We start from the raw sequence: 23,134 nt of genomic DNA, 5'->3' as shown, positions 1-23,134 counted from the left end.
GCTTTTTCATTTATTTAGAAACTTTTGGCGTTAATATCTTTTGCTTTTTTGCCTCCTCTAAGTCAATCTTGTAAAGCTACAAAATGACGAAATAAGGCTGGGACTGCACAGCTGCTAAAAGTTGCATGCGAATATCGGTAAAATCACAGAAACTTCACTTATTCCTTATGAGTGAAAAAAGTCACGTGGCCATACAGCTATTGGACATTTCGGACTTGTGCATAGGAAATAATTTAACTCCTATCACAATCCGGATTATTACTGCAATGTTCTGTTTTCTTTTCAATATTTCTTGTAGCCCAGCTTAAAGGGGTATTTCCATCTTTGAAATGTATGGCATATCAACAGGATATGCTATAAATGTGTGATAGATCCAGACCCACTTTTTTTTTTTTTTGCTGGACATAGCTGTCCATTCGTGGTCAACTCTCTTCACACAGCCATATTGTCACAAGGCCCATGTTCTGGAGATTGGTGCAGATCCAGTAGGTATACCATAAGGGTCTAAGATGGGAATACCCTTTTAAAGAGATTTGTTTTGTTTTAAAACCAGGTAAGAAGGGGAATTGCATGAAATAATAAAAATATGTTGTACTTACCTGTTAAATCGCTAATTTTTACTAGGCTGCTGCAGTGACATGATATCAAAAACACGTGACCTCTGCAGCCAGTCACTGGCCTCAGTGGTCTATGATTGTAGTCGTCACATGTTGTCAAAGTGAAGTCGTTGCTGCTTCTTAGTAAACAGAGACTGAAGGGGAACACCAAGCTGACGGGGAATTTAACAGTTGAGTACCCCATCTTTATACTATTTTACAAATACATCAGGACCAATATCTGTCTGCATCTTCTGACTTGATAATGGTTGAATTTTGTTTTCTGTTAGGCCTCATGCACACGACCGTTGTTTTATTCCGTGTCCGTTGTTCCGTTTTTCGTGATTTTCCGCGGACCCATTGACTTTCAATGGGTCCGTTGAAAACTCGGCTAATGCACCGTTTGTCATCCGCGTCCGTGATCCGTGGTTCCAGTCCGTCAAAAAAATATAACCTGTCCTATTTTTTTCACGGAAAACGGTTCGCGGACCCATTCAAGTCAATGGGACCGTGAAAAAACGCGGAGGCACACAAGATTGTCATCCACGTCCGTTTTTTTCCTATCATTTGCATGGCAAACTTGACTTAGACTTTTTTTTTTACTTTCCTTCATGTCTGGTGGTCGTCCAAAAATAAAGGAAGACACACGGAAACAAAAACGGAAACTGATCACGGAACAACGGAACCCCATTTTGCAGAACGGAACACAACAACGGTCGTGTGCATGAGGCCATACAGAAATCCAAATCCTCCCTGCATAGACACAGATATTAAAAAGTCAAATTCTTCATTCCTGGAGTCCAAAGTAGATCTTCATATTGTTTATGTATTGCACTGAATATGTAGTGTGCCCCTGGACTCCCACTATGGGCAGCTGCAGGCAGCCAGCATGTTATCTTTTAACTATACGTCTATGCAGGAGATTTAGAGCTACACAACAGATAAAATGAATTCTAATTACTAAAGAGGTATGTTAGGAAAATAATCAGCTTACAATTTTGGAGCCTAAAAATCACTTCATGATAAAAGGTGGAAATTCACTTAAAGGGGACACTACCATCATTTGTTTATCATTCATGAACAGCCTATATGTTAATATTCAATATAATAGTTTTTTTCTACAAATATTGGGTGGATGTTTTTCTGGATATAATTTTCTTAAGTCACTTGTGTATTCTACTTCCTGTTCTGGCTCTTTAACTTCCTCTTTTGTTTTGACTTTTAGCACTGCACACGGCCTCACTTGACCTTCTCAGACCATATGGGTTACTCAATAAGAGCATCACACATTACACTGACAAGTGCAATGTTCTTCTGTGGGCATCTTTATGTAGGCCTATCAAGAGAGTAATAGAGCTCTCATACTGTTATCCTAATTCTACTAATCTGCTATTACACTATCAGATAACATCTTTCCATTGCAGCAGCAATAAAAAAAAACAAAGTGATCCCTCTCTATATAGGAATTTCATCTCTTTGTGCTGACTGCTACAGAAGGACAATATTTTGTATTTAAATTTCAGTTGTATAGCACTGCCAAAAGGCAAAAGAAAAACAGCCAAAAATTATTACAAAATGTGTTTTCTATGAATATCGAGTGTATAAAAATACGTCTTTCTGACAGGTGTCCATTTAGGTAGTTTTTTAAAAAAAAGAACATACACATGGTGATATTTATATTTTTTTTTTCGCATCCAATCAGCATTTTTTGTGGATCGGATTCAGACCCATTCATTTCAACGAAATAGAAAATGCATACAACACCCCTTATGCTGTCCGCATCCATATGTTTGTGCCTCAGTCGTGGAAAAAATAAATAGAACATGCCCTATACTTGTCCTAGCCTTATTTGCAAAACGGACATTTCTATAGAAGGGGAAAAAAGGTCACATTCACGCGGACGGTATCTTGTTTTGCGGATCTGCAGTTTGCAGGCCGCAAGTCACATACAGTCTTGTGCATGGGGCCTTAATAAAGTTCTAGAAAATCACAAGTTCTTGCTCAGTAGAGTATTCAATCCTCCAAATAAAAAGTAAGTTCACCCAGCTGTCGTTGAGGCCAAGTATGAAAGCAAATCTAAAATTGGGTCCATGTTTGGATCCCCACCTGTCAGTAAGTTATGGTATGTCTTAGTACTACATCATAACATATTGGTGGGAGACTTCACTTCCCCCAAAAATCTTTTTAATGCTGCGTTATTCAACTTTTTTTTTTTTTTTTTTATTAATCTTTTTTATTTTTAAAAATTTTCATACAATCTTCAACAATCACTTTAATTGTGTTACATTATAAAACAGCATATATACAGTTTTACATATTGCCCACCCACATTTCCCAGCTGCCTGCTTTATTCAACTGTTTAAGACATAATGGGCCAGCCTGTTAAAGAGTAACTAAACCTTTATAACAAATATTAATATGATGTTCCTTATGCCCCAATAAACTTTTTCTAATATACTTTATTAATACATTTTGCATTTTTATTATACTTTTACCTCCCTAAAGCGCACCTTTCACTGTGAGCTTGAAACTCGCTTCTCTGTACACCGCTGACTGACCAGCAGTGTATGGAGTACGGACTGTGAAGTTTATGAATGGGGCCGCAGCAGCGCTGTGAGTACAAGCAGGAGCGGATATTGCTGCTCCAGCCCGTACGCCTTGAAGGATTACTAATTTTTGGCATAGCACATCTGTACTCTGTACCCATGTACTATGCAAGGATTAGCTGAGGGGAGCGGGCTCCTGCTCCGCTAAGCTAAGAGCTGACTTGCAGTTCTCTTAGCTTAGCGGAGCAGACAGAAGCAGGATCCCGCTCCGCTCAGTTAATCCTGGCATAGTACATGGGTACAGGGTACCCGTGTGCTATGCCAGTAGTCAGTAATCCTCCAGGGAGCACGGGCTGGAGCAGCAATATGCGCTCCTGCCTGTACTCACAGCGCTGCTGCGGCCCCATTCATAACTTTTACAGCCCGTACTCCGTACACCGCTGAGCTATCTAAATTACTAAATAAATAAAGTATATTAGAAAAAGTTTTATTGGAGCATTAGAGACAGCATATTAAAATTTGTTATAAAGATTTAGTTACTCTTTAAGTTCACAAATTGTTGGCGCTAACATGCTCTGTGTTCCCCAAAATGGAGTGCATAACTGAATGATTGCAGCTTTTGCCTGACATTGTTCATTGCCAAATTCCACCACTCCTTTTTGAGAGACACAAACATCCTGGAGCTAGTGGGGCAGTCTCTCCAGAGAAGGAGAAACTCTATCAAAAAGTACAGAAACCCCAGCATCATCAGAGACTCCCCAGACAGTGGAGAAGGGCCTGGCATTGAGGAGCCAGTTGTTGTCACTCATACCTTCTCCACCCATTGATCTTCCTACTGGCAGCTACAGATACGCATCCTACTGTGATTTGGATACTACGCATCACATACCGTATTTTTCACCCTATAAGATGCACCGGCCCATAAGACGCATCTAGGTTTTAAAGGAGAACAATAAGAAAAATATATTTTCCATTACACCTCAGGTCAGACCAGCAATCAGACCCCCAATGTTAATCACACCTCAGCTTACAGCCCCAATCAGACCCCCAATGTCAATCAGACCTCAGATCAGTGCCCCAATGCCTCAGATCAACCCCCCCAACCTTCAGCCATCTATCAGCCCCCATATGTCAGCCTTCTATCAGCCCCCATATGTCAGCCTTCTATCAGCCCCCATATGTCAGCCTTCTATCAGCCCCCATATGTCAGCCATCTATCAGCCCCCATATGTCAGCCATCTATCAGCCCCCATATGTCAGCCATCTATCAGCCCCCATATATTCAGCCATCAGCCGCCATATATTCAGCCATCAACCCCCATATATTCAGCCATCAGCCCCCATATGTCAGCCATCAGCTCCTATGTCAGCCATCAGCCCCCATATATTCAGCCAACAGCCCTATATGTCAGCCATCAGCCCACAGCGCAAATAAAATAAAAAAACTCTCTTACCTCTCCTGCTCCTGGACGCCACCGCTCCTCACCATCGCGATCCTCTTCATTCTGCTGTCGGCTGTGTATCGCGGCGCACAGTGTGAGGTCACAGAGCGCCCTCACGCTGTGCGCAGCCCTGCACAGCCGAGCCGAGGACCAGAAAGCGGTGAGTACAGAGCCTTCACCGCTTCCAGGTCCTCCGGTACTAATGAAGCTCTTTCATAATGGAAGCACTTCATTAGTATTCGCCCCATAAGACGCAGAGACATTTTTCCCCCACTTTGGGGGGGGAGTGCGTCTTATGGGGCGAAAAATACGGTACTTGCTCTATATACTACAGGTCTTGCTGTACACCATATGCTATAGTAGCCCAGAGGAAGTTTCTTGATGAACCCTTGTGTCTTCCTCCAGAGCATGCAGCTTGTTGCCGAAAAGCAAATAAAATACATTTAGAAGAAAAATTGTGCACAATCTAAATGTGGAAATGTCACAATTCAGTCCTCCTTTTCGTCACATAACTTTTTAGTTTTGCCTAGTTTTTTTTTTTTCTTTGTTTGAAAGTATTAGTATTTAATGACTGCAAGGGGTTAAATGACTAAAGCATGAATATGTCCGTCCTGGCATTCTGACAATCATGTGTGGTCAGCTGTACATCAGACATTTGTACCAGTGGTTGGTGCTACTGGATCTCTAGAGAAACCGAGCTGTCACTCACTAGTCCATTTCATGAAGTCATGCCCCATTATACAAGTATATGTTTCCTGACAGTTCTGCATTCGTAGATGTTTTACAACAGCTGAGTCTGGACAGTCGGTTTCATCAGGAGCCTTGTCTTCAGCAATGTAGGTGTGAGCGCTTGAATCCCTGAACTGCGGGCAAGAAAGATAAAAACCACAGAGCCAGTTCCTAGCTGCTCATTTCAGCACGTTTGTATCTGCAGTGTATGTAGGATATGTGGTTACCGCACGTGTATTGTGTTCATTCTAGCTATCCACATAATGTTGAATCTTTATAAACAAGGTGATGGCATAATTCATATATTATTAGCTCAGTATATTCTGCATAACCGAAACATCCCCTTTCAAGCTATATGATAATTGCACCCAGTGGGGCATCATTTCTCCTTTGATGTGCTCATCTGAGAGGACTGAATGCAGAATGTCACCCGTGTCGGTGTCCTCATCACCCACAGCGATGTCCTTTTCTAAATTTTTTCTCTAGAAAGCTTCTCTCTGCCCTTGTTAGCAGCCTACGAGGATTACACACTAATTAATTTGACTCTTGCATTATGATCGTTAAGGGAGGCCTTCTCACACTTGTACAGTTTTGTCGAGACTGTATTAACTCCTTTCTGAATAAAGCTGCTGTATGTTTTTACAATATTGTGTGCTTAGCTTGGAAATGACGAAGCAATGCTGATCCAAACATAAGTTTTTTGTATTATGCTTAGTAGTAGCACCAACTCATCCCCAATGTGAATGAGGATTTTTTATTTTTTTTTCAATGTGAATATGTCCTTATTTATCTAGGACATCCTCTCCATATTTTGAATCTGATTAGAAGTACAGCAAGGATGTTACCTCTGAACTAAAGTTTACGTTTTCTGATTTTTATCTTGAATTTGCCTTATATTTTACCCTATGTATTGTGAAGGGTGAAAACTACCCTAAAAAAAACACACTAAGAATTGACATGCTAACAATGGCGTAGCGTGGGTTGCCAGCACCCGGGGCAAGCCAAGTATTGCTCGATCACCCCATTAACATGTGGCCACGCCCCTTTTCTTTTTTTTTTCTTTTTTCTTTACAGATAATGTAGTAGATGTCACCTGCAGTCATACGTGACCCTGCAAATAACACAGTGATAACTCTCTGAGTACAGAAAATGTAGTAGATGGGTGTGAGCCCCCCAAAATTCAGATCACGCACAGTGTGACCTGAAGTCTGGGGCCGGTCTGCTACAGTGTGGGCCAAATTCTATATCCACCCCCACCCCCAGTCCTACCGTGAAAAAGTGCCCTCTATAATGTACCAGTATAAAATGCCCCATATATAGTGCTCCAGTAGATGCCCTCAGTGTCCCCCATAATTTGCAAGTATAAAATACTTCTTCTTAGTGTCCCCCATAGATGACCCCATAGTACTCCTCTCCCCCTTCCCCATAGTACTCACCATAATGTGTCCCAGTATAAAATGCCCCTATACAGAGCCCCCCGTATAAAATACCCCTTCTTTGGGGCCTCAGTCGATGCCCCCATAGTGTTCCTCTCCCCCCTTCCCCCATAGTGCCCCCCATATAAAATACCCTTTCTTTGTGGTCTCAGTAGATGCCTCCATAGTGCCTCTCAATAATGTGCCAGTAAGAAATGCCCCTATAGATGCCCCCACAGTGCCACCCAATAATGTGCCAGTAAAAAGTACCACCAATAAAGTGCCCCATAGATGCCCCCCAATAATGTGCCAGTTACAAGTGCCCCCCATAGATTCCCCCCAATCATGTGCCAGTAAAAAGTACCACCAATAATGTGCCAGTAAAAAGTGCTCCCATAGATGCCCCCCAATCATGTGCCAGTAAGAAGTGCCCCCCAATCTTGTGCCAGTAAAAAGTGCCCCTCCATAATTGCCCCCCAATCATGTGCCAGTAAGAAGTGCCCCCATATATGCCCCCCCAATCATGTGCCAATAACAAGTGCCCCCACAGCGCTCCTCTCCTGTACTGTACTATATAAAAAATAAACTCACATACTTACCTCCATCAGACGGCCTGTGTCCCGTGCTGTACGGCTCAGGTGGCGCGATGAGGTCATCTTGCTGCCTGCATCGGCCTCTGATAGGCTGCAAGCCTAGTGCCTGCAGCCTATCAGAGGAACGGGGAAGGGAGAAGCCTCTCCCCTGCCCCGCAGCATCCATGAGTATCACTGTCCTGAGGACGGCGATACAGATGGCCCAATGTAAGCGCTCATCTCCCTGTGCCCTGCTGCCGTCCCTCACTTGTCACCAGGGCTGCGCCACTTAAGGCGATCGACTCACCTCGCCTAATTGGCAGTGCGGCCTTACTGGCGCCCCCTGCAATTTTGCGCCTGGGGCAACGGCCCCCCACGCTACGCCGCTGCATGCTAAAAATGTAAAACTTGCACTGTATATTAATTTACGCAAAGATATTTTTACAACGGCATGTGCATGAGATTTGCTACTACTGTAATACGCTGCAGATTTTCAGGCGCAAAATCTGCAGCATTTCCTGTCTGTGTGGACGTAGGATAAACCTGCACTAATGTTCCTGCAACACAAGAAGAGGTGAATGAAGAGGGCATGTTTACTTTAGGTTTACCTACACCTTGTAGATCCATTCAAAAGCAGAAAGCATATAGTACATAGCACACACGGTTTTGGTGTAGCAGGGGTTATCTCCCACGCAGTGAGGCAGAGGTCATGGTCTGTTTATATTCATTGGACTGAAGGATGTGGAGAGAGGTCAAGGTTTTCCCCAAGTTAAGGTTTCGTGATAGGTGCACAGATAATAAAACATGTTTATGTGGTAGACCCAGGGAGAGGAAAGTGAGAGAGATTACTTTCTCACATTGGGGTGCCCCCACCTTCATTTCCATTAACAGTTCAGCAGGTGTAATATACATTTTTTGCAAAGGGACCTGAGATTTGGGATGAGTCAGTGGGGATGAGACCCACACCACTGGATATTGTCACCCCTCACCGGGTCAATTTGACAGGTGCTAATTCATTTTGGCTCCTCTTCCATCCTTGACATTTCATTTCTTTCTCTTGTCTCTCAAGCCACATTCCTATCGTCTATTGTGATTATTCCACTCTGCATTTCAGGTTTATCTATTTACTTTGCAGGTTTTTTATAATTGATATTTTTTCTGCTGATAGATTATCTGATTGTCATCATGTGTCATTTATATTGTAATTCATGCTCCAGTAATATTTCCTGTTCTTTAATCTAATGTATCTGTCCCTTTTTTATTGCAGGTCTCAACCCTGAAAAGCAAGCTGAAGAAGCAGTCGACATCTACTGGAGATGGAGTGTCCCGTACTTTCCTCAGAGCACAGGCTGCACTGTTCGGTTCATACAGGGATGCTCTCCGATACAAACCTGTGAGCTGCCTCTCGGTTTACATTTCATGCTACAACATCTTATCATTTACAGTGTGGACTATCGATTTTGCTTAAACAAAGTTTGTCATGTTGAGAATGCCGTGCAATCTCAGGCAGCGGGGTAAAGAGCCAGAGGAACAGAGCAGACTGATACATAGTTTTGTGGGAAAAGAATAAATATAGCTGGTATTTTTTTTAGTTTATACATCTGCTCTTCCTAGGATTAGGAGTCCAGTAGGTAGTCTTATCAGTGATTTATAGGTATTTATTTGTATACACTAATACAGGGACGGCTGTCAATCACTGAATAGGACCTACACTGGACTCCATAGCCCATTATGAGCAGAGATTTAAAGTGTGACTGAGAGTAATTGTCTTTATAATAAAAAATAATGTATTGCTCTAATAAAATGTATTAGAAAACTCTAAAGTGTGCCTGTAGCAACACTAAGTGTTGCTAAGTAGACTAAATGTTCAGCATTCTACTGAATGCTAAAGACGCTGGATAATTCCATGAGGCAGAGGCTTCTCAGCCTGCCTCTGGTCTCCCTGCCCTAGCATCTGCTTACTTTCCCCAGTTCTACCTCCCTTATGTGTCACAGAGCCCTGCTACTGTCTCTCCAACGTGTCTCTAGTTAGTTCTGGGAAGATAGGGAGAGGAACAGTTATACCGAGAGTAAGTGGAGAGCTGCACCAAGAGTAAGTGTACTATGTTCCTGTTTAGTTCAGTAGAACGCTGAAGATGGTTTATGCTTGGCAACCGCCGATGGTTGCTAGGGAGAGACTTTACATAATTTAACCTAATATAAATGAGCATATTTCCCTAAAAAGAGTCTATTGCAAAAACACACTCAATTGAAATGCCACACTTTAAGTAAAATACATGTTATAGTGGAACTTTTGTACCAAAACTACAAATGAATCTGCTCGGCTCCTCCTGTTCTGTGACATGCTGCCTGCAGATAGGACAGCATTTTCTTTTTCAAACCTAAATGTACATTCATTGACAAAAAAAAAAACACACTAAGAAGGAGTTGTTGGAATCAAATGTAACTTTCTATGTGTAAATGTAAGGATGATATATGTAAGTGATTACAGTATTAGAGTGAAGGGCTAAGTTTATTAGGGAAAAGGAAACATAATTGAAAGGAGGCTCTAGGACCCTGTTGGACCTCCTCTATCCTGGATACAAGATAAGATACGTTTGGGCATTGAGGTATATAAGTTCTGTATGGTATCCTGCAGCACATTGTTAATAGATATTGCATCCGGGTCTGTAGATCCTGCACACTTGTAGGTTGTAGAAGCTGGCCAAGAAGTGTTGCAACAAGGGTTGGAAACCCTTGTGTGTTGGTGAGCGTTCAACCTGCTGGAAAATGCCTTTTGGAAGCCCTGCCATGAGAGGCAACACATGTGGCCTACACATATCTGTACATAACTGTTAGTGTCCCTTATTTCACGGTTAGCAGTAACAGACCGTCATATGTGATGCCTCCATACTTGAACTTGACCACTGTCAGATTATAGACAGAACCTGGATTCTTCGCCAAAGATTATATATGTTTCCAGTCCATAGCAGTCCAGGTTTCTCATTCCCGACACCTGGATGTATTTCTGGAGTGTAATAATATTACAGGCTATAGCTACTAGAGAGGGGTCGTTGATCCAGGGAGTTATCTGATTGGAGTCGGGAAGGAATTTTTTATTCCCCTAAAGTGGGAAAATTGGCTTCTACCTCACAGGTTTTTTTGCCTTCCTCTGGATCAACTTGTAGGATGAAAGGCCGAACTGGATGGACAAATGTCTTTTCTCGGCCTTATGTACTATGTTACACCACTGCAAACGAAGATGATGGTGGCTGGCTATCAATTGCAGGACACGTAATGGGCACCATGACACCAAATTTCCTTCTGTTAAGTACGTGAAAACAGTAGGCAGAGACAAGGGTGTGTAGTAAAGGTGCCACCTGTGTTTGTATAGTGGACAATGAAACTGTAGGAGCTGCTCATGCTTGTCAGCAGATCAAACCATCCTCGCTGCTGGTGGTCTGGCTGTCTCGTCCAGAGCCTATTCGCCCTGTATGTGTGTGCCCTCACTTAACCACTACTCCCAACAGCTTGGTCAGAACAGACTGAATGGCAGGCAATTTGTTGGAACGACCATCCTGCTTCTCTCAGTCCAATGATGTGCTCTCTCTCAAAGCCTGAGCAACTGGGCAAAATGTCTTTCAGTGCGTAGTAGAGGCATGTCTACCAGTCAACGATCTCTCAGATGAAGAGGACCTTTCACTACTCCTGACATTCCCCACGTAATAACAATTCTGAAGCATCTATTCTTATGGCTCTATGTTGTGCCATTCCTTTATTATTTGCACTAGAAGTTGTGAATGAATTGCTATTACCCTTCAGTAAAGGTACAGAGGGGAGGTAACCAGTTGGGGGTGTGTCCCTGCACAGTCTGACTCTATCCAATCAGTGCTGCCATTTTCAGACTGTGCAGGGACACACCCCCAACTTGTTACCTCCCCTCTGTACCTTTACTGAAGGCTAATAGCAATTCATATATAACTTCTAGTGCACATAATAAAGGAATGGCACAACATAGAGCCATAAGAAAAGATGCTTCAGAATTGTTAGTACGTGGGGAATGCATGAAGCTATTAAAATAGGTGTGTCAGGATTGGTGGCGGGTCCTCTTTAAAAGTAGCCCCTTAGAGTCATTCTATAAGGCAGCTGGGAAGCACTTTTCTGCCTTCTTGTGGCAAGACCCAGTGATTAATCAGACCACACCTGTAATCATTTACATATCTGTGTGCCAGGTATTGCAGCATTTTTATCTTGGGCTACTTTCACACTTGCGTTTGGTGCAGATCCGTCATGGATCTGCACAAACGCATCCGTTCAGATAATACAACCGCATGCATCCATTCAGAAAGGATCCGTTTGTATTATCTTTAATATGTATTATCTTTAATATGTATTATCTTTAACAAAGCCAAAACGGATCCATTTTGAACACCATTGAAGGTCAATGGGGGACGGATCCATTTTCTATTGTGCCAGATTGTGTCATTGAAAACGGATCCGTCCTCATTGACTTACATTGATCCGTTTGGCTCAGTTTCGTCCGACAGACACCAAAACGCTGCAAGCAGCGTTTTGGTGTCTGCATCCAAAGCGGAATGGAAGCAGAACGGAGGCAAACTGATGTATTCTGTGCGGATCCTTATCCATTCACAATGCATTAAGGGCAAAACTGATCCGTTTTGGACCGCTTGTGAGAGCCCTGAACGGATCTCACAAACGGAAAGCCAAAACGCCAGTGTGAAAGTAGCCTTAGTGTGTTATTATTTTTTTTGTCAATGAGCATAAATAAGGAAAGACAGATGACTGCTATGTTCACTAATACATTGCTGACTACTGAGTTTGGGGAAAGTCTCTACTACCATTGTTAATATACTCACAAAGAGGCATTGGAGGAGACTTATCAAAACTGTTGTAAAGGAAAAATTGGCTTTAGTTGCTCATAGCTATTCAGATTCCACCATTTTTCAGAGCATCAGAAAGAATCAATTTGATTGGGTGCTTTGGGCAACTAAAGCTAGTCTTCCTTTACACCAGTTTTGATAAATCTCCCTGTATTGTACTTTACATTTCTAACAGGGAAGATTGCAACCAATTATCAAGGACTTTTTTCCCTTCATTCTAGTACATATTGGACAGTATTTTCATTTTCATGTGTTAAGGCTGTGCATACACCTGGACTTGTGCATATGTTGCCTGATTTGTACTCTGATTTCTTTAGGGAGAACCAGTCACATTTTCGGAAGAGAGCTTTGTAGCCCATCGTTCCAGCACCATGAAGCAGTTTTTAGAGAAAGCCATTAACCTGCAGCTCTTTAAGCAGGTAGATATTTAGTCATCAGTCCTGTATCAAACTCGCTGCACACAGTTGTCTTTATTGTGCAATGCAAATGCGGTGCAATTTGCTGGCAGCATGTTATAGAACAGAAGCAGCTGAGCAAGTTGATATCCATCACTGATAGGACCGCCTACTTGATTCCAAAGTCCAGAATGAGCAGGAATTTGAATGAATGAAATACAAGTTATACTGAATCTTTTGCTGCAAAAGGAGAAAAGCTCAGCTCCTCCTTCTCTATAACATGCCGCCTACAGCTCAGACACTGTTCATCTTGACAGGTTCCATTAAAAATAATCTTGTCAACCGAGATGCAAGAGAGATCATAAAGCAGAAACAGAAAAGTATTATCATTTTCTGCTCTGTGCGATTGATCTCTGCATTTTTTTAAGTTTATGTAGATGTGGTAATACGGACTGCATTGGTCACTGGCCTATATAAAGCTAGTTATGTTAACCCCTTCGCTACCAGTGCCGTACATGTATGGCGCTGTTGGGACTGTTCGCATGTGCAGCTGGCACCAGAGCTGACGGGTCTCTACTGTTTCAAACAGCAGAGGACCATGTCCAGTGTCCATGACCAGCATAAATGCCGATCGCAGACACTACAGCGAGAGATGAGCGAATTTCATATTTTGAAATTCGTTCAAACTTTGTTTGTTGGTAAAAGGTGATTTGCGTTATGGATTCCATTACCACGGACCATAACACAATTCTATGATGGAATGCATAACAGAATGCCTTTAGATGCATTGCGTTATTCATTCCGTCATAATAGAAGTCTATGGGCTGCAAAACGGATCCGTCCCATTTCCGTTATGCAGGGGAAGACTCACCTTTTACCAACAAACGAAGCGTGAACGAATTTCATAAGCGGAAATTCACTTATCTCTGATTACAGCCTTTAGATGCCATGTTCTAGTGAGATCGAGGATACCGGTCATTATTTCTAATAGGCTGGGTGTCACGACGAGGTATGGGAGGGAACACCACACCAAACACAAGAGGGGGGGGGGTATCTGGCCTAGAAGCTGGGGGAAAAGGTCACCACCTAATGAACCCTAACCCTAGCCCTGACTGCTAACCGAATGAACGGACCTCAGTGGTAGGACCGCTCATTCACTGAAACCTAAAGCCTGACTACCCTGTAATGCCCTGAGGTAGTGATAGGGCCCAAAGACGACCCGTTCCTTAAGCTGAAGGAAGGCAGGGGAAACAACACAAATACAAAGGTATATTATGTAATGACCACTATGCTGCACCTGACTAGAGGTGTGGTCATTATCATCAACAACAAAGTGAAATTAAGAGGCTGTCAGATGACATCAAGTGCAGACAGCCTCTCCGACCTTCTAACAACTAGCCTGGAAGTGACCGTGACACTGGGTCTCTCTGAAGGTGGCAGGCCAAAATAGGAGATCAGCAATTAGAGATTTACTATACTTCTTGTGAGAGCATAGTGATATCCTCTAAAAAACGAAGTAGCGCACATTGTAGCCTTCTAGAGGGGTTACAAAAAAAAGTAAAAAAATAAATAAATAATTCAAAATTTAAATCATCCTTAGAATAAAAAAGAAGTACATAAATAATAAAAAATATAAACATCATAGGCATCACCACATCCGAAAATGCCTATACTATTAAAATATAAAAATATTTTTACAATATGGTGAATGATGTGACAGAAAAAAAGTATCAAAATGGCTGATTTGCCATTGTTTCATTGCTTCTCTTACCCCCAAAAATTTAATAAAATGTGATTAAAAAGACACACACACTCCAAAATTATATCAATAAAAACTACAGATCATCCTGCAAAAATCACCCCACAGCTCAGTAGGTATAACTCTAAAAAAACAAAACAGTTATGGGGTCAGAATATGGTAATGTAAAAAAACTTTTTCAAAAGTTTTTATTTATTTTTTCACTATTAAAACATATACATTTGTTGTATCATACAATTTGTCCTGCAAAAAACAAGCCCTCATATGGATATGTGAATGGAAAAATAAAAATGTTATAGACAGGGAAGAAAAATGAAAACCAAAAAACCTCCAGTATCCTAAGGGCTCTTTCACACGGGCGTTGCTAAAAAATGCGCGGGTGCGTTGCGGGAACACCCGCGATTTTTCCGCGCGAGTGCAATACATTGTAATGCGTTTTGCACTCGCGTGAGAAAAATCGCGCGTGTTTGGTACCCAAACCCGAACTTCTTCACAGAAGTTCGGGCTTGGGATCGGTGTTCTGTAAATAGTATTATTTTCCCTTATAACATGGTTATAAGGGAAAATAATAGCATTCTGAATACAGAATGCTAAGTAAAACAGGGCTGGAGGGGGTTAAAAAAAATAAAAAAACATTTAACTCACCTTAATCCACTTGCTCGCGATGCGGGCATCTCCGTCTGACTCTTTTACTGTATAGGACCTGTGGAGAGCATTAACTATAGTTTAAGGACCTGGGATGACGTCACTTTGGTCATCACATGGTACGTCACATGATCTTTTACCATGGTGAATCATTTAAATTAGACTGTAGTCTTCAATTAGGAACTAAATAGGCAGAGACAGTACGTGTGCGTGATTTTAGGGGCAGTATAACCCTCGTCAGTATAACTGGCGAGGAGGGAGAACGGTGCGTTAAACAATTTTGTATATCAGATTTATAACCTGAAAATGGCTGTACAGGGTCCAGATTCCTGGTCAGTTACAGTAGAAGCAGAAAAGGTATTTCTAATCTAGTCAGTCAAATAATGTGCAGACCAAAGCCGGCCATATGAGAGAGTTGTCAGCCAAGACCCCACCATAAATATACACGCTTGATTTGGCGACACGCAGGTTTATTTCAATGGATAGAATGAAATAAGCCACAGATAGACCCCTCCAACATCAGCATTTCTACTGCAGGGATAATGGATTGGGTATATTGAAATCCAGTATGGCCGATCCGAAAGCCCCCACACACAATATCCTTGCTGATCCTGTTGAAATATTGGATGCCTCTTCTCTCATTTATTAAGAGGAAGGCTTAAAGGGAATCTGAATGCAGAGATATTGACAGGGACGCTGTTTTCAGCATTGCCTCCATCATGTGTCGGTAATGTGGATTCTGAGAAATGTGCTGCTCATTAGCTGTAGCTGGCATCGCCTTATGAAGTCCTTGTATTCATGAGTTGTGGGGATAGCCCCAACCTCCCATGAATGATTGATAGCTTTCTCCCTATAACTGTATATAGGGAGAAAGCTATCAATCATTGGCAAGGGAGGGGGGGGGGCAAATTCCCTTTAAAAGATATGGAATATTTATATATTCAAAATCGTGTATGTCCTGACGAGGAAATGGATGCTCGAAGACACGTTTGTGGGGATCATATTTTATGAGTAATGCAAACTAAATAAGTTATTTAATCATATGTCTTGCATATAAAATGTAATTGGCGTTCTGCACGCCATGGACGGGGGTGTGACACCATACCTGATGATGACAGTGAATGATAACTGTTTTTATTATTGTGCGAGATATCCTCCTTCTAATCCTTCTGAACAAGTATTTAAAGCGAGCACATAAATTTCTCCAGATAGTCCTCATTCCTCTTTGATTTATGGGACAATGGGATTCACCCAGCAAGATCTCAGGGTTTTACCACTCTGTACAAAGAGAATCCTTCTATCTCTCTGTGCTCTGTCCGTGAACTGTAACGTACTCCAGCAATGCGAGCCGTGTGAAGGCAGTGCCTGGATAAAGTCAGCGCTGCACTGAGAAGACCGATCTCAGTTATTGATACCAATCATATCACAGATATGTAATTGGCTTGTCTTTTCAATTAGTTTATAGACGGTCGACTAGAGAAACTGAACTCAGGACGCGGATTCTCCGACATGTTTGAAGAGGAGATAACTGCAGGTGGATTCTGTGGCAGTATTTCATTTCCATTTCTAATGACTTTTGTTGTGCTTACAAGGTATAAGTATGGAGATCTTTAACTCTTTTTATGTGTTTCAGGGAACGTGCGGTCAAATCAACCTTGGGTGCACACAGTGAAGGTAAAGCAGATTTTACTAGTTTTATAATTAGGCAGATCGGAACAAGCACCATTCTATGAAGGTTTTACATACAGTGGATATAAAAAGTCTACACACCCCTGTTAAAATGTCAGGTTTCTGTGATGTAAAAAAATCAGACAAAGATAAATCATTTCAGAACTTTTTCCACCTTTAGCCCGAATGCACACTGTCGTGTTCTGCGGCCGAGAGCGGTCCGTGGTATGCCGGGCTGGATTCCTGTTCAGAGCAGGAGCGCACGGCGTCATTGGTTGCTATGACGCCGTGCGCTTCATGCCGCCGCTGCTGTACAGTAATACACTCGTATAGATCATAGATAGCAACCAATGACGCCGTGCACTCCTGCTCTGAACAGGAATCCAGCCCGGCATACCACGGACCGCTCTCGGCCGCGGAACACGGCAGTGTGCATTCGGCCTTAATGTGACCTATAAACTGTACCACTCACTTGAAAAACAAACTGAAATCTTTTAGGTGGAGGGAAGAAAAAAAATAATAATAAAATAATGTGGTTGCATAAGTGTGCACACCCTCTTATAACTGGGGATGTAGCTGTGTTCAGAATTAAGCAATCACATTCAAAATCATGCTAAATAGGAGTCAGCATACACCTGCCATCATTTAAAGTGCCTCTGATTAACCCCAAATAAAGTTCAGCTGCTCTAGTTGGTCTTTACTGAAATTTTCTTAGTCGCATCCCACAGCAAAAGCCATGGTCCACAGAGAGCTTCCAAAGCATCTGAGGGATCTCATTGTTAAAAGGTATCAGTCAGGAGAAGGGTACAAAAGAATTTCCAAGGCACTAGATATACTATGGCACACAGTGAATACAGTCATCATCAAGTGGAGAAAATATGGCACAACAGTGACATTACCAAGAGCTGGACGTCCCTCCAAAATTGATGAAAAGACAAGAAGAAAACTGGTCTGGGAGGCTACCAAGAGGCCTACAGCAACATTAAAGGAGCTGCAGGAATATCTGGCAAGTACTGACTATGTGATACACGTGTCAACAATCTCCCGTATTCTTCATATGTCTGGGCTATGGGGTAGAGTGGCAAGACGAAAACCTTTTCTTACGAAGAAAAACATCCAAGCCAGGCTACATTTTGCAAAAACACATCTGAAGTCTCTCAAAAGCATGTGGGCAAAGGTGTTATGGTCAGATTTTTGGCCATAATTCCAAAAGATATGTTTGGCGGGTGATCTGAAGAGGGCTGTGCACAGGAGATGCCCTCGCAATCTGACAGATTTTGAGTGTTTTTGCAAAGAAGAATGGGTAAATCTTGCCAAGTCAAAATGTGCCATGCTGACAGACTTATACCCAAAAAGACTGAGTGCTGTAATAAAATCAAAAGGTGCTTAAACAAAGTATTAGTTTAAGGGTGTGCACACTTATGCAACCATATTATTTCATTTTTATATTTTTTCTTCCCTCTACTTAAAATATTTCAGTTTGTTTTTCAATTGAGTTGTACAGTTTATAGGTCACGTTATTAGGTGGAAAAAGTTCTGAAATGATTTATCTTTGTCTCATTTTTTTACATCACAGAAACCTGGCATTTTAACAGGGGTGTGTAGACTTTTTATATCCACTGTATGTAGTTGTAAGCCATACTTAAAGAGGATACCTCCATAGTGGTATCCTATCTTAATATGAATGTCCGTCTTGTAACACCATGCCGTCTTAGGTCCAAAAAGCATGAGAGAAGCAAAGCCTTAACTGCTATAAAATTATGTTACAAGGAGTCTATCAGCAGTTTTTACATAGGTAGGGGCTGGGGAGAGAAGTATAAACATAAGTTTTTACCATCAGGAGTAGGGCGAAGTTTTGTTTTGCCAGTCACTGGTCTGGCAACTTCACTGGAGGTGAAGGTTCACTTTGAAGTGCTTTCTGCATTGAGCTGCTGATACAGTTCCTCCCCCTGCCCTGAGTGAGAAATGTAGAATCCATCCAGACGACCACTACAGCTGTCCCCTGAGAAAAGGGTCTGTGAAGTTGCTCAATGCAGAGAGCACTTCACAGTCAAGCACCGTCTCCTGGGCAGTAGCAGAATCAAAGTTCATATTCACACTACTACTGTTAAAGGGTAACTGTCATGTTTTCATCAAAAAATCAGTTTTAGCATATGTTACTGCTGCTGCAGAATTATGCATAAAGCAATCTTTAGTTTCTTCACAGACCAATGTTTTCCTTGAGTTTTCCCCTTATTTACGGCTGTTTCAACATTTACAATATGAGGACCTTCTCAAGATGGCTCCTCTACCAGTTCTGTGAGGCCAAAACTGCTTTTCCTAACTTCACATACACACTTACTGTAGCCAGAAGCTCACTGCCAGTCAATCAGATTGGATTACTGAGAGACACGCCTCCTCACTCTGAAGCCTAATGCAGGCATGCAGTGTTGAGGAATGGCCCTTCATCTTCCTGTCTTCTTAGCCAGAGACAGACAAGCCACAGCAACTGTCTTTTAACCACTTCACATCTGGGTCATTTGCCCCCTTCCTGACCAGGCCTAATTTAGCAAATCTGACATATCACACTTTATGTGGTGACATTCTCGTGACACATTGTACTTCATGTTAGTCATAAATTTGAGTCAATATATTTCACCTTTATTTATGAAAAAATCCCAAATTTACCAAAAATTTAGAAAAATTCGCAATTTTCTAAATTTCTATTTCTCTACTTTTAAAACAGAAAGTGATACCTCATAAAATATTTATTACTTAACATTCCCCATATGTCTACTTTATGTTGGCATCATTTTGGAAATGTCATTTTATTTTTTTAGGACATTAGAAGGCTTAGAAGTTTAGAAGCAATTCTTAAAATTTTTAAGAAAATTTCCCAAACCCACTTTTTAAGGACCAGTTCAGGTCTGAAGTTACTTTGTGGGACCTACACAGTGGAAACCCCCTTAAATGACCCCATTGTAGAAACTACACCCTTCACGTTACTTAAAACCGATTTTACAGGAAAATGGAGATCAAATTTTAAAATTTCACTTTTTTGGCAGATTTTCCATTTTAATCAAATTTTTTATTTAACACATCGATGGTTAACAGCCAAATAAAACTCAATATTTATTACCCAGATTCTGCGGTTTACAAACACACCCCCACATGTGGTCATAAACTGCTGTATGGGCACACGGCAGGGCGCAGAAGAAAAGGAGCGCCACATGGTTTTTAGATGCCATGTCCCATTTGAAGCCCCCCTGATGCACCCTTACAGTAGAAACTCCCAAAAAGTGACCCCATTTTGGAAACTAGGGGATAAGGTGCCAGTTTTATTGGTACTATTTTTGGGTACATATGATTTTTTGATCATTCATTATAACACTTTATGGGGCAAGGTGACCAAAAAATTGGTTGTTTTAGCACAGTTTTTATTTATTTTTACAGCGTTCACCTGAGGGGTTCGGTCAAGTGAAATTTTTATAGAGCAGATCGTTATGGACGTGGCGATACCTAATATGTATACTTTTTCTTATTTATTTGTTTTACACAATAATAGCATTTTTGAAACAAAAAAATTTATATTTTAATGTGTCCATGTTCTGAGAGCTAGATTTTTATTTTATTTTTTTGAGCGATTTTCTTATGTAGGGGCTCATTTTTTGCAGAATGAGGTGACGATTTTATTAGTACCATTTTGTGGGACATACACCTTTTTGATCACTTGGTGTTGCACTTTTTGGGATGTAAGGTGACAAAAATTGCTTTTTTTGACACAGTTTTTTTTTTTTTATGATGTTTATCGGACTGGGTCGATCATGTGATAAATTTATAGAGCCGACCGTCACGGACGTGGCAATACTAAAAATGTCTATTTTATTTAATTTTTTTCTATTTTTAACATTTTTTTTTTTTTATTCTTTACTTTTATTTTTTACACTTTTCGTCCCCCATAAAGTCATACAAGACCTCTGGGGGACATTTAACGTCACTTTTTTTATTTAATTTTTTCACTGTTGATTTCTCCTGTAACTGGGACTGACATAGTAGCCCCAGTTACAGGAGAAATACACCCCCCAGAGAGGCTCTACAGCCTCAGTGCAGGGCTGATCGAGGTCTGTTAAAGACTTTACAGCTCCTGCACTCTCCCGGCCCCGGTGATCACATGACCGCCGGGCCGGAACAGGAAGCGCATAGCGTATACAGCGATCTAGAACGCAGGGACACCTGGGCACTGTCCCTGCCTTCTCTAAGGGTTGCCCTGCTGTCACTGACAGCCGGCAACCCAATCTGCAGCTGCAGGATTAGCGTGCAGCTGCAGTTTCTGAATGGACGTTCAGGAACACCCATTCAGAAATCTAGAACCACCTCCCGGACGTTTTTAGTCTATGGGCGGACAGGAGGTGGTTAAGGGAGCAGTGGAAGGGGACATTAATGAAAGCTGTTATTATAAGGTAATTACAGATCTTTTGGCAATCATTGACAGACTAACTCAGGTATACATGCCTAGCTCTAATAAACTAGCAAATAAAAAAAAATATGACAGTTATCCTTTAAGTTTAAAAGGGTTTTCCTCTGGATAGGTCATCAGTATAAGATAATTGGGGGTTTGCCACCCGGGACCCCTGCCGATCACCTATTTTAAGAAGGCAGTTGACCTCACAGGAGGACCGTCTCACAGCTCAGCAAGCAAAGCGCCACACATAATAAAGCGGCTGTACTTGGTATCGCAGCTCAGCCCCATTCACTTGAATGGTGCTGAGCTGCATCTAGGCCACATGAACGTGACGTTACGGACCTAGGAAAAGCAGAGAGAAGACCGTGGCGCTTACAGTAGAGCTGGTGCCTTCTCGAACAACTGATCAGGTGTCAGACCCCACCGATCAGATACTGATACATCAGTATTTAAATGTCAGAAAACCCCTTTAAGTAAGCACAACAGAGGTATGTTTGTATGCTGTAAACTAGCCTAGTGCAAACTGTTGGCAGGATCCTTTTAAGACATTTTAAACCCACTCAGATTAGAAAAGCATAAGAACATTTGAGTGGACATTCACTTTAAGTTACAGTTAGCCACATCTTAATGTTTACTTCTTGAGCCATGTGTAGATTTAATTTTTTCACATTTTCTAATGTGTATCTAGAAGCCAGGCCTACATGATCTAAATTGTGCTTGCTCTTACTTACAGAAAGGTGGTGCACTAATTAATACAGCAGTGATTAAAGCTAGCCCAGCAATGAAGAATGCGTATATGTATGTAAGTATACTAAAAAAACATTCTGCCATAAATAGTTGTTAGGTATAGACTGTTGCCAAATGAAGGGATATGCACCTTATTTTTAATAATATATCATGAAATATATTTATCAAAAGGAAACTAAACTTGCTGTTAAAGGAGTCCTGGCGTAAACTGTTTGTTAATTAATTTCATTGCAGGCCAAACAAGGCATCAAGGAAGTGAAGAGCAAGCTGAAATATAAGGTAGGTCATTGTTATTACTGATCCCGTACTCACCCCGCAGAATATCTGTTGTTCTCAGGATACTTATTAGTGTCACATTCTTCTTTTTTCTATTTGGTAACCCAGTAGTAAAATATTCTTCAGGATATTGTATTCTGCATTTATGTCCGAATTTATCATATTACTTGAATTTTATAGCTTTCATGTAAAACACTCTTTCAAATTCCCCATGTTAGCCTTCTCCATTATTTACACAAGAGATTCAGTAATGGGTTTTACTCTGGAGGTCAGGGAGCTAGACAGATGCTCACTGCAGTTCAGACCCTGTTAATGAACCCATAATGCCGCCCTCCCAAAGCATATCCAACCTGTGGTAAAGAATGTCCGGCCCGTTGGCAGGCTATAACCGTGCTGGATATTAGTAAATTCATCAGTATTACTACCTACAGAAAGTCCTTGAGTTTGTGTGACCTCATAGATGCCATCATAACAACTAAAACTAAATGACTATTACTTTGTACTTTCTAAATTACTTGTGTATTTTGAAAAGCTCTTTTTTTTTTTGCAAAAACACTGTGGCCAGATGTTTGCTAAAATTGAATAGTGAACTGTTGGTGGGTGATTTTTTTTTACATTTTTTTTTAGTCTATGGCTTTAAAAAGAAATGTAGCATGCTCTCTAGTTATATTATTTCCTGAGTTATCCCATAGGCTTCACTATAGGACTAGGACAAACGCCTAAAACAACTAACAAAAAAAAACGGCTTATAAAAAATGCATGAAAATCATAGTGTTTCATCCAAGCCACAAAAAAAGCGCAAAGAATTTATGAATTTGAGACATTCTAACTTAATATAGGAGATTGCCTTTGCACATTGGCATATGGAAAGACTATGTTCGATATCCATGTTGTTTCAATAACGAAGGGGGAAATGCGACTTTTTGCAACTTTACACCACTCACTCCAGTTTTGTAATATGGGTTTAAAAGTAGATGTGGTTAGGTATGTTAATGAGTTTCACTCCAGATTTATCATTGCGAC

General features: G+C 41.3%; 1 protein-coding gene across 6 annotated transcripts in view; it reads left to right on the top strand.

The window, feature by feature from the left end:
* Positions 1–23,134, top strand: part of DENND1B (DENN domain containing 1B) — a 197,947-nt gene that overhangs the window by 159,554 nt on the left and 15,259 nt on the right. For all 6 annotated transcript variants that reach the window (XM_040406712.1, XM_040406709.1, XM_040406711.1 and 3 more), the window contains 6 exons: positions 8,568–8,693; positions 12,498–12,599; positions 16,438–16,513; positions 16,613–16,653; positions 21,822–21,890; positions 22,070–22,114. In XM_040406712.1, coding sequence (XP_040262646.1) covers positions 8,568–8,693; positions 12,498–12,599; positions 16,438–16,513; positions 16,613–16,653; positions 21,822–21,890; positions 22,070–22,114 — 459 coding nt within the window. The remainder of the gene's footprint in view (positions 1–8,567; positions 8,694–12,497; positions 12,600–16,437; positions 16,514–16,612; positions 16,654–21,821; positions 21,891–22,069; positions 22,115–23,134) is intronic.

The sequence above is a fragment of the Bufo bufo genome, chromosome 9 (assembly GCF_905171765.1).
Source record: "Bufo bufo chromosome 9, aBufBuf1.1, whole genome shotgun sequence".
Taxonomy (NCBI): domain Eukaryota; kingdom Metazoa; phylum Chordata; class Amphibia; order Anura; family Bufonidae; genus Bufo; species Bufo bufo.
Note: the sequence above shows the minus strand (reverse complement) of the source record. Positions and strands in the feature narration are given on the sequence as shown.